We start from the raw sequence: 12,850 nt of genomic DNA on the forward strand, positions 1-12,850 counted from the left end.
CTGGAAACCTCAGAAGGGGAGAGTGCTCTTTGCACTCAGGTCCTGCTTGCAGGTTTCCCATGGGCAACTGGTTAGCCACTGTGAGAACCGGATGCTGGATTAGATGGACCATCGGCCTGATCTAGTGGGCTCTCCTTATGATCTTATGTTCCATCAAGAGCTAGGCAAAAATATCAACATGTATGTTGTCAGGGTTTGCTGACTTTTGTCATGAGCACATTGCCTGCTTTTTCTTTTAGAAAGATTCATTGTTCATCTTATAGAATCATAGAATAGTAGAGTTGGAAGGGGCCTATAAGGCCATCGAGTCCAACCCCCTGCTCAATGCAGGAATCCAAATCAAAGCATTCCCGACCGATGGCTGTCCAGCCCACTACCTCTCTAGGTAATTGGTTCCATTGTCGTATGGCTCTAACAGTTAGGAAGTTTTTCCTGATGTCCAGTAAATCTGGCTTCCAGCAACTTGAGCCCATTATTCCGTGTCCTGCACTCTGGAATGATCGAGAAGAGATCCCAGCCCTCCTGTGTATGACAGCCTTTCATGTATACTTGAAGAGTGCTATCATATCCCCCCTTAGTCTTCTCTTCTCCAGGCTAAACATGCCCAGTTATTTCAGTCTCTCCTCTTAGGACTTTGTTTCCAGACCCCTGATCATCGTTGTTGCCCTCCTCTGAACCTGTTCCAGTTTGTCTGCTTACTGCTTTGCTTACTGCTTTGCAGTGGATACAAATCCTACAGATGAGTTGTACCTAAGGGTGCCTCTGGTAGAATAATGGATATTTCTAAAACTTGATTAATGTATTGCTTCCTTCCTTTTTCATACCTGCAGACGATGGAGAATCCGATGTATGAGCTAATCATAGAAGCGAAGGACATGGGAAGCCTGGATGCTGGGTTAACCGGCACCACCACAGCAACCATTGTTGTTGATGACAAAAATGATCATGCACCAGAATTCACCAAGAAAGAGGTAAACATTTATTTTAAAATGCAAAATAGTCAAGTGGTGATTCACCTGACCTGTCTTGAATCTAATACAGGGGGTGCCATTTAAACATGGTGAGCACCCTCTGTGTTTCAGCCTGTGCCATTAGAGGTTTCTGCAAGTGCATTATGGATGGCATTACCATGACACACAACAAATGCTCTTAAAATACAATGGGTGTGTATGTTTGTGTATGTGTGTTTCAATTAATCTTGATGCAGACTTGTAAGGCACTTGTTGGACCCAGGTGCACTTTTCATTGTATAATTTTCACATGAGTAGACCCACAGGGTTGTCCCTCTAGGTCATTGTCACAAACTGTCACTCCAGAAATTGTGTTATTTACTCAATATGCATGGAGAAAGGGCCGAAGTATACCCCTCAGAAAAATTCTACCTTCGCTGAGTAAGTGTTTTTTGGCTCAATGTGATTTGGTAGTGTTAAGCACCCTTGTGACGACCAAAAAAAGTGGGAGGGTCCTCTGGGGGACAAAGTGATCCCATCCTTCCATTGGAAATCTCACTGGGGTCCAAACGTATCCCAAAGTCAGTCAGTATAATTTTTTGCCAGGTCTGCATGAGGGTTAAACTTTGAGCATTTCCAAGAGCAATCCTTTAAACTTTAATGGGAGTCTTCCCTTCCTCAAGTGAAGTCTCTTTGCTGCTTCACCTCATGGAAATCCAACCATGATATTTTGATTGTGTTAGATTGTGTGTGATGTGCAGATAGGATGGAGGTTAAATTAAGCAAAGGGTTACGTTGATGCATCTTTTTCAGATTATCAAATTGAAGGGAAAGCCATCATATTAATTGGCAATGGAATGTATGAATGAATGAACAAATGTTAGATTTTGGCTCCTCTTTTCCATCTTTCTGGGGCTGACTGAGCATGAGCTTGAATTTATTTGCATCCTTCCTCTTTACATTTGGAGTTTAATGTCATTTGAACCAAAAGTTACAAAATGAAACTTGGATGGTAATCATTGCCTTTTGTCAGGAAATATTCAAATACTTCCCTTCCAGAGCAGTTCATTCTAAGTGTTGTAATGACTTTTCCAATGTTAGAACCTGTTAATTTAGTCCAATATATGAATTGAATAGTTCTGTTATCCCATCTGCTGACATTTCCACACACACAAAAGTGAAAATAAATAAATATACAAACAAACAAGTGAGTGTCAAAAACTCAGGCTGTTTGAGCGACGGAAGTTGAGCAGCCATGCAAAAGTTGATAATTAATTGCTGTTGGGAACTGTGGGTGTCATTGAAAAGGGTGTCTACAAAATGATACTTGGACAAAGTGGAAGGCTGTTTCAGAACTCAGCTCCTAAACAGTCAGCATACACAGTTGCCAGTAGAGCATGTGTGTATGTGTCTGTCTGTCTGTTTTCCCCATTAAAGCTGGAAGAGGGAAATTTAATAACTATAGCATAGCAACATATTTCTCTGAAATGCAGAGGAAAATAAGTGATTTGGTTTTATAACGATGCTTTCACTTGTGTGTGCATGTGTGTTAGGGATGGGAGAGAAATTTGATTTAGTTTGCATTTAAAGCAAATTTATCAAGTTCACACTTTCTGGAACAATTTGAGAACTGAAGTGAAAACAACAAAGAGTTAAATTAAAGACTAAGACCACATTTGCACCATACATTTATTCCCCCAAAGAATCCTGGGAAGTGTTGTTTTTAGGAGACCCGTGTTCCCCTTTCAGAACTACAATTTCCAGAGTTCCCTGGGAAGCAGGATTGACTGTTAAACCTGCTCTGAGAACAGTAGCTCTGTGAGGGGAACAGCCCCCGCCCTAACAACTCTCAGTATCCTTAACAAACTACACTTTCCAGGATTCTTTGGGGTGAGCCATGACTATTTAGAGTGGAATAAAAGTGGAATAAATGTATAGTGTGAATGTGGCCTTACAGATTTATTACAGCATAAACTTTCATGGACTAACGTCCACTTCATCTGAGACATGATCTGCAGTTGCAAGGTATAAGGGGTTTTTTTGGAGGGGAGGGGGTCAGCAGTGAGGTCAGAGGGAAATCAAATGCAAAAGGTGCAGAGGTAGTGATCATTACATAATTAGCAGTGACCATTCACCACAACCACATTTCACAGTTCACACATTCGTGGTTGATAACTCTGGCAAAGTTAAGCCAATCAACATATGCAGCAGCGTGATCATAAAACAAGAAACAAAAAGTTCTCTCAATTTACTCGACAAGGTACAGCACACATTACAACCTGGATGCAATAGGAACATGGGAAGCCATTGGTCCATCTAGCTCAGTACTGTCCACACTGACTGGCAGTGTCCCTCCAGGATTTCAGACTGGGTACACTCCTGGCCCTACCTGGCGATGCCGGGGATTGAATCTGGGACCTTCTGCATGCAAAGCAGATGTTCTGCCACTGAGCTACAGTAATTCTGTGATTTAGTATGAGCTTCCTTCCCTGAAAGATTAATTCTCTATATAAAATAACAGCAACATCTTTTTTCAAAGGGGATAGAGGTGGCGGCAATGATGGTGGTAAATAAATCTTTTTGTGTAAAACTGGAGTTCCCGCGTAACTAGAAGAGCAGAACTCATTTATGTGGAGAAGAAATGAGAACATTTTCTAGAGACCGCTGCATAAGGATGGAATTAAAATATCTCATCCTTCCCAGAGATTCCTTGTTTGTCACAAAATGCTTACAAAGAGAAATCCATGCAAATGTATATGTTTTACATATTAAATGCCTTCTGTGTAGGAATTTTGACACATGTAAAGTGGACTTTAGCTGTGGCCTTTAGTTGCACCGTAATTAATTTATGGAATTTCATGGTGCAAAGTGGCTGCTAGGCTGAGGCTCAACATTTAGCAATTGTGTGAATGGCTTTTAAACATGACATATCAGGCACAAGGCTCCTCCCTATAGATCAGGATCCTGGTGTGAGGTGTAGGCAGAAATATAAGAAGGATTGATTTCTATTCCATCCCATATTTACAGCATGCACTGCTGTTTGCATTCCACTGCAGTTTGACTTCTGCCAAAAACAACATTATTCATCTCACTGTCCTCTACAGAAAAACGTTATGTAATCAACTGCATCATTAATTACATCATTGTTATGATATTCCATATCATTCATTTCAATGCAAAGGAAATGCTGTGCAAATTTTGGGGGGAAGGAGCACATCATCTCTATTTGCCTCCCACTGCAATCCTGGACTGGGCCCTGCTATTTGTATGGAGGGGGAGTCCCTTTCTCTCCAATGGGAGCTTTTTCCCACACAAGTGGCAGGTGTGGATCCCCCTGATCTGGACTGGGACCACAGTATGGAGCAAAGGGTCAAACTCCTAACACCCATGCCAGGGTCCCAATACAGATTAGAGTTGGAGCCCCGTACCTACAATTTTCTTTTTAAAAAGGCATCCACACAATTGTAAATTATGTGAATAGTGTCTAGTTTGGTCCTTAACTGTGTTTAAAAAAGAGATTTGACAAATCCATAGGAGATGTTTTGTTAGACTTAGCTAGCCATGATAAGTACATGGTACCTCCAGGTTCAGAGACAATATGCCATTCGGGCCTTTTATGCATAAGAGCATAAGAGCTTCCTGTAACTATTTGGTTGGACACTGAAGGTAGTTGGTAGTCCCCAACCTGGTGCCTTCCAGAAGTTTTATTCCACAACTCTGATCATCCTTGATGACTGGCCATTCTGGCTGATGGGAGCTGTAGTCCAAAACATCTGGAGAGTTTGAGATGAGGAAAGGGTGACATAGGTGACATGTGGGCCCATTGTCCTAGAAAGAGAAGTCTAAAAACCACCAGGTGTGCACAGAATCCACCATGGGGAACGTTGGATCCAGGCCTCAGCATATGCACAAATAAACCCATGTTGCCTCAAGGAACATTGGCTGTTACAAGTAGCGAGTACTTCACACGCCTGTCGATTACTCTGCACTACGTTTGGTGTTCGTCAACGAATTAATTAACAAAAAGGAATGTAAAATATGGTGGTAAATGTATGCAGTGTCGACCATTAACTGAATTTGCCTGCAGGTGTGGCCACTCTCTCTCCAGTTAGAGTAGGAGGACTGAGGAAAGAATGAACGGCCAAAAATAGCCTTTAAAAGAAAATTAGACTCATTAACTAAAGAAACAGAGGCATAACCTTTTAGATTGTAATTACAGATGCTATGAAATAAGATCCTGTAAGTTTAGCACATTTTACAGCTACATGTGGGATTTCTTCCCTTGCTAAATTTTCTTTGCTATATTCACTGGAAAGCAGGATGGATTTTTTTTTCTTTCATTAACAATCCAGACTCGGAGGTTGCATCCAACTAAGTCTTACTCAGAATAGACCCATTGAAATGAATGGGCCTGCCCAACTTAGGTCCATTAATGTAAATGGATATAACTTAGTTGGAGGCAACCCCCAATTTAGGAAGCTGTCTCATATTGAGTCAGAACTCTGGTCCATCTAGTTCAGTACAGTCTGCACTGACTGGCAGTGGCTCTTTGGGGCTGCAGGCACGGACTCTCTCCCAGCCCTACCGGGAGATGCCAGGGATTGACCTTGGAACCTTCTTCAGGCAAAGCAGATGCTCTACTACTACTGAGCCATGGCCCTTCTAACCCAGACCAAGAGCTAAAATCCCCAATAAAATGGAACAATGATTTACAAACTGTGTTTCTGGGAAACATGGAAAAATTCAGGAGGGCTCCATTGGCTGGAAGATCACTAAATGGAAATGAGTTTCCCTGAAAAATAGCTTCCCAATCACATTGCTATCTATCGATCTATCGATCTATCGATCTATCGATCTATCGATCGATCTGTCTCTTTGTTTACTTTTCTCCAAAGATATTTTTCAACAGTTTTTTATGTCTATATCATCGACTGACCACATGATTTTTGGTTGAAAGTAGCTTTCGCTTTTATTTTTCATTCTGGGAGTTGCTTCTGGTAGCGTGGTGTATCTGTGTTCTCAAGGTCTATTTTCCCCCCAATTTTGAATGATTGGAGGCCAAGATTGTCCCAATGAAAGTCAATTAAGTTACACCAGGAATGCAGCTGCCTCAGAAATCTCTAGGCAATACATTCCTGCAGGCTCACATTTTCTTCTGAATGTGAGCAGAGGAATATTGAAGGGTTCTCAGGTCTCTCATGGCAGCACTCATTTCTCAGCTCTCATCCATCTCAATGAAGGATGCACAGGAGAACTTCCCTATGTCTTGTCCTCAAGGGAATATGTAAAACCTGCACAGCTTCTTCTGATTTCCCCTGCTTCTTGTGTTAGTACCTTCCATGTCTCCCCTTTGTCCTATCAAGCAAACACTGAAAGAAAGACTGTCAGTCAGTGTGTGAAGACAGATGTAATATTATAAAAGGATTTCCAACAAATTCTCCAGCTATTGTGACAAACCTGAACTACAGCCCCCATCATCCTAAGCCATTGGCCATGCTTGATGGGACTGATGGGAGTTGTAGTCTAACAACATCTGAAGGGTCAAAGGTTCCCCACACCTTCCATATGCATAGATCACATGCATGAATCAAACACTGTGGTTCAATTTTCGATATCATCCAAGGCTTGAAGTTGTAATCATTGTCCCCACACCATCACAAAGACTTGAGATGCAAGAAATGTGCAAGATAGGCCCCAAAGGCACCCGCAGGTGCACCCCAGGCATAAAGCCCCTAACCTCTGAAATTCCTCAGTATACCTCATGATGATCCCCAACCTCCTCATCTGCCCAAACTCCATGCCAACCGGCAAGCAGCCACACCACTTCAAAAAGCCAACTGAATTAAACCCCACAGTATGGAGTATGTAAAGTCTAACCATTTCACCGCCCCACAGATATTCTACTCAGCCCCTAAGTGGCGACTAGTCAAACCCATACTGAAAGAATGGGAGGGTGGACACAGCAAACACAGAAGAGGCACAACTGTGAGTGGAGCCAGGTTATAAGCCATGCTCCTTGCCCCCACCTGATTGGCTTCAGGGCCCATGTGACCCCCCTTCTCCCTCAGGCTGAGCCACCCAAATCCTCTTTGCAGAAAGGAGGGGATAGAGGCAAAAGGAGTGCATTTGGCTCCACCCCCACAGAAACACCTCCCATGCCCTCCCTTTCAAAGAACACAGAAAGAAGACTGTCAGTCTTTATGTGAAGACAGATGTAATATTAATAGAGGAATTCCCCACCTGCTGTGCAAATCTATACACATAGGACATATGCATTAATCAGTCAGTTTTGCCTATTATCCCAGACTTGAAGTCATAATCATTTTCTTGGGGGTGGAGGGGCCATAGCTCAGTGGTATATCATTTGCTTCACATGAGTAACATTCTAGTTTCAATCCACAACATCTCCAGGTAGGGCTGGGAGAGACTCCTGTCTGAAACCCAGGACACTCCCAGCCCTGCCTGGAGATGCTGGGGACTGAACCTGCAACCATCTGCATGCAAAGCACTTGCTCTACCAGTAAGCTATAGTCCTTCCCTACATTATTAAAAGGTACATTTGAACTGGTCGTCTCCAAGCCCACCCTATATTTACAGCACAATCCTAACCATGTCTGCTCAGATATGGGTTTAGAATTGCAGCCTTATTTGTTAGTTTGATATGCAGTTCAGAAATTGTTCATGCTGCCTTGTGTGACAAATGCACACATAAGAGCTCATAATTAGTTTCCTTTCATCCTGAAGCCTGGCTCATAATTGTAGAGGCACATGTGCTACAGGCAGAATCCATTTACAAGGTGGCTATTTAGCTTCACTTACAAAATGTCTATTGCTCACATTGACAGATATTAATGACAGGACACTATTAGAAATCTGGCTTCCAAACTGGGATTAAGACCCCTCCCAGTGCATTTTTCAGACAGAGAGATAATTAAAAATGGACTACATTATTAGTTGAAATGAATGTTAAAGGTCTTGTTGAAATAGAAACCCCTGCCCCCAGGCTTAATCCACATATATTATGTATAAATAGATGTAATCCACAACTGTTTAGTTTAATATTAACATCTAAACATTTAGTGGACTTTCTCATTTGCATGATAGTTTGAATTGCAATTGAAAAAGCTACGATCAATAGTCATATTCTTTGTGAAGCTGTTGATTTAATAATACATTATGATGTTGAGTAAAATTGTCTGAAGGTTTTTTGGGGGGCTCTTAATACTCTCATTCTGATGAGTAGACCCTTGCTCTTGACATGGTTTTGGTGCATGCATAGGCTTGGTACAAATGATGGTTTGTCATTATGTGCACAAACCATGGTGACCTTGGTCTTGGTCTTCACATTTGCTGTTTGTTACAGTTTGTGATTTAATTTGGAAGCTGCAGTTTGGTAAGAGCTGCCCAGAGTCTACAACAAACGTTCCCTTTCAAATAAGCATTGCAGCCTTACTTTAATTTCCAGTTTCTGATTCAATTAAACATGTGTTTGTGAAAAGTGCCTTTCCTTCAACTAAAGGAATCTAGGAGTGGAGTGGGGGCAAGCTCCTTGTCTGGTGAGAGATCTCCTCCTCCTTCCAACAATCCTCTGGCTCCACCTATGAACTCAATGCTGAATTCATCTGCAAAAAAACATGTGTAGCATCTAACTATCCAATCCAAAGAATGACCGTAACATTTAGTGGAGGGGAAATTCATCCCAAAAGGAAAGAAGCAAGATTACTAGTCATTTCAAAATGACAAAATAGAGTGCCAATATATTCTCTTCAAAAGAAGAGAGAAAATGAATGTTAACAATAGGATTTGAAGAGAGCTCCCCCTCCTTTAACATCTTCAGACATACACTGCCTGCATGTTAATTTGATTTCTTTAGATATCTGCTTATCCTTGCTCAAGAACACCTTATTGCAAAGAGATGTGTGTGTGGGAGGGGGGAAGAGGGCTTCCATTTACCACCGCATCCTTCCACTTATCACATAATTAGACCTGGATATACAGCATAGCAGCATTTTACATTTATCTCTTCCTCCTGAGAATCGGCTGTGATGCTTTTGTTCCACTCTCTCCCAAGGTCACCGAATTCATGCAGTTGTCTCTGTAATCTCCCGATAAACACATTTCAGTCGGTTGCCAAATGACATGGTGCTGGCTTTGACAACAGAAAGCAGCAAAGCCTTGTGAAAACACGAGGAAGTTGCAATGACTAGTAAGGATTGGCCAATCAGTACAAAATTGGCAGCAACATTTTCAGAGTACTCTCTCTTCCCCCTCAAGAAATCTGTTCCTTGTTTGTGAGTTCTGTTTGGTTCATTTGCACACAATTGCCTCCAACTATTTCCTTATCATCCTTCAACAGGTTTGTTTTTATAAACTTTTTAAAAAATCCTTTCTCCTGTTTAGATGCCACAAATAATCAGGTCTGCATGATTTAAATATTTGACATGGGTTCTGATCCAACCACCTGAAAACCCCTTCTCCTTTTAGGTTGGGTTCTTTGATTAGGTACCATTAGCTTTTTGAAGCAGCCCTGATGTGCACCTCTATCTGAGTTGGTGACATTGCCAGACCTTTGCCTTTGCTCATAAATTCAGCATCAAACCCATGGCAATGCAAACCCCACTCACCACAGCTGGTAACATCTTCTCTGCTAAGCCCATTGCAATGCTGACTATCTTCTGAAGGCTTTTTTCAATCTGTGCAATGTCTAGAACACAGAAAGAAATAAGCCCAAAACAGCATTGCTGTGCCCCCCCCGGTGACCCTCTAATCTCAAAGAGAGAGGAGAGGGGCAATTTAGAGTTTTCTAATAGCCTTATGAGGACTTCACACAACATATGTGTTGAAGATCAATGCATGGCAGAGAAGCAGGTTTACATCCATTGGGTGGTATTTCATGCTAGTCCTTCAGAATTGACCGATTTGAGTTAATGGACATGACTAACTTAGGTTCATTGAGTCTACTCTGAGTAGGACTTAGCAGAATGCAACCCATCGGGAACCCTTTACGGTTTTCTAGAGATTGTGTGGAGAAAGCAAATAGGGGTACATGTTGTACATGTGTAGGCTCTGGTCAGACCTCTGGATGAGTGCATGGAAGTAGAGGGAGGGGTCAGTGGGTGTAAGCATGCTTCCCCCTTCCATGTGATAATGCTTCTGTGTTAACCTAACCCAAGACAACCCACTATGATTCTGATCTGAAACATAGTCAGTGTATGCCATACAAAACCCTCTATGGTAGCAAGTGACACAGTGTTAGAGCAGACTTGTAGAAAGTAATGGAAGTTTGTTAGTCATGTCTATTAATTTCAGTCGGTCTACTCTGAGGACTAATGTTAGATACAACTCAATGTCTCCCAGTATTAGATACAACTCAATTATGAATGTGGTTGTTCTGAAGATACAAGCAGAGAGATGGGGAAGAGTCACATATGCTTCCCTGACCTCCTTGAAAGAAAACAGAAGTCATCCTCCTTCATCACACAGTTCAGCTGTGTAATTTACTCCCACAAGAGGCAATGATGTCTGCCAATTTGGATGGCTTTAAAAGAGCTTTAGACATGGAGGATAAGACTATCCATGGCTACTAACCATGATGGATATGTTCTACTTCCACTGTTGGAGGCAGTATATTTCTGAATACCAATTTCTGGAAACTGCAGTATGAGAGAGTGCTCTTGCACTCAGCTTCTGCTTGTGGGCTTCCCATAGGCATCTGGCTGGCCACTGTGAGAATAGGATGCTGACTAGATGGGCCATTGGCCTGATCCAGCAGGCTCTTCTTACGTTTTGTCCATTCTTGGATGCAGCAGAAACTCCTCAATGTTACCTTCAATCTCCTCTACAGCCTTCTTCCCCATTATCTCTCCACTCTCATGGGCCATGATCCAGCTGGGCTGTCTTATGTCACAATGGCTACATTACCTTCATGATCAGATGCAACATACCTCTGAATAATCACTGCTGGAGAGTTGAAGAGAACTATTGTCCTTATGTCTTGCTTTTGGGTTTCCACCACTGGTCAGGAGCAGCTTCCCCAGTGTTGTGGAACCACAACAGTAGCTTCCTGCAGTGGTACCCTTTGGGTCTGGTAGGGCGGAAGGCAGGGAGACCAAAAGTAGGTAGAGCCAGAGCCAATGACAGACAGAGCCAATCCCCTGGAGAGGTTGTATGTAAGAAGGTATGCAGATATGGGTTGGAGGCAGATTGAGATTGGTGGAGCAGTGTCCCATTTGTCCTCATGGACCAGCCTCTTCTGGCCTCCTGACAGCAGCATTGCTGCCACATACTGGGGGGGAGGGGCAAGGTCAATTTTTCTGCTCACTGACCACACCCATTGGCATATGGCTCCTGGAAGGTTTCCCAGACAGGAATGTGGCCCTCAAACTGAAAAAGGTTTTGTTTCCTTGCTTTAGAACATTTAAGCTAGAGGAAACAAAGCCACAAGAAACTGCCACACATCCACTCAAGCAATGTTGCCATGAAAACTGAGAGAGGCCATAGGTCACGGGTAAAGCCCATGATTTGCATACAGGTCTCTGATGCCATCTCTGGCAATTCCGGTCAAGGGATCTCAGTTGCTATGACAGATCTCTGCTCAAGACCCTGGGAAGGTGTAGACCTGGTTTGACTCAGTTGAGGGCAGCTTCACAGATGTAGCTCTACCAACTTGGAGCAGGGAAAATATTTAGGGCCCTTCTTCTCCCTGACTTCGAGGGAAAGTTGCAGGGTACACAGATGTCTGGATTTGCATCATGCAATGGTCTTGGCAACAGAAGTTCCTTTCAAGCAAAACAGCTTTGGCCAAGTGACTTATCCAGAGCACTTTTGGCTCGCTTCCTGGCCTTGTGTTGCTTTGCAGTCCAGATGCTCACTTGCTCGCTTAAAGGGTAGCTGTATCTTGAGCTCACTCTCTGATAGTCACTTAATATTTATTTGTTGGTACAAATGCTTTCTCTGCACTTCCCAGTCCATATGCCACTGGGAGACAGGGAGGAACAGCCTTGTGCAATGCATGGCATTAAAAATATTGTGGAATGGTTTATGTATTAAAAGTAACAGTGCTTCACATGTATATGGCAACATCTCCCAGTCATCTTGACAATAGTCCTGTAGGGTAGACCAAGATTATCACGTCCCATATTGCAAGTGAGGAGATGAGGCAGCTGGACAGCCACCTGTGGGGTATGCTTTAAGTTGTATTCCTGCATTGAGCAGGGGGTAGGACTTGAATACCTTATACGCCCCTTCTAACTCTCCTATTCTGTGATTCTATGAGACCATCTAATGAAGTCATGGTTGGGATTTCAGGGAAGCATACCACTGCTATGTCAACTCAGTTTCTCCTATGATTTCAGTCTTGGAATGACTGTACTGCATGCTAACTAGGAATCTTGAGGAATTTCATTTGTCTGAATTCTGAAATGAATTGACCCTGAATTGCACCTCTTGGACGAATGTACAGATTGGAACACAGTTATAATTTAGATTTTGCTAGGGATAAGGGAGAAATTCAGTTCACATTATATTCTAATACAAACTAATTCACATTTCCCGAAACAATGCACAAACTGAAATGCAGCTATCCTTTTCAATTCACATGACTTCAAAAGTTTTCCAACCAAATAATATGCATATGGGGAAATTGCTTGTAAAATGTGTATATTAGGGAAAATTGCATACAAAATGTGTATATTATGATAAATGCACACTAAAATGCAGGTGAATTTTCATGGGGACTTCGACTTTGATGCACAAATATGGAGAAGTGAACTTAATACTGGAAACAAGAGAAACTGGGAGAAACCAAAGTTGACAGATCATTCCATCCTTTGGTTTAAAATATAATAATTCACAGATAAATGCAGAAATAGGGTGAAATGGATACATTTGACATTATTACA

At 42.3% G+C, this 12,850-nt stretch overlaps 1 protein-coding gene across 1 annotated transcript in view; it reads left to right on the forward strand.

Annotated features, from left to right (window-relative positions):
* The window catches only part of CDH13 (cadherin 13), a 793,102-nt gene that overhangs the window by 670,001 nt on the left and 110,251 nt on the right, over positions 1 to 12,850 (forward strand). Inside the window, exon 8 of the mRNA XM_061594241.1 lies at positions 831 to 971. Within this exon, the coding sequence (XP_061450225.1) occupies positions 831 to 971 (141 nt within the window). The remainder of the gene's footprint in view (positions 1 to 830; positions 972 to 12,850) is intronic.

Source organism: Rhineura floridana, chromosome 13, assembly GCF_030035675.1.
Source record: "Rhineura floridana isolate rRhiFlo1 chromosome 13, rRhiFlo1.hap2, whole genome shotgun sequence".
NCBI classification, from domain to species: domain Eukaryota; kingdom Metazoa; phylum Chordata; class Lepidosauria; order Squamata; family Rhineuridae; genus Rhineura; species Rhineura floridana.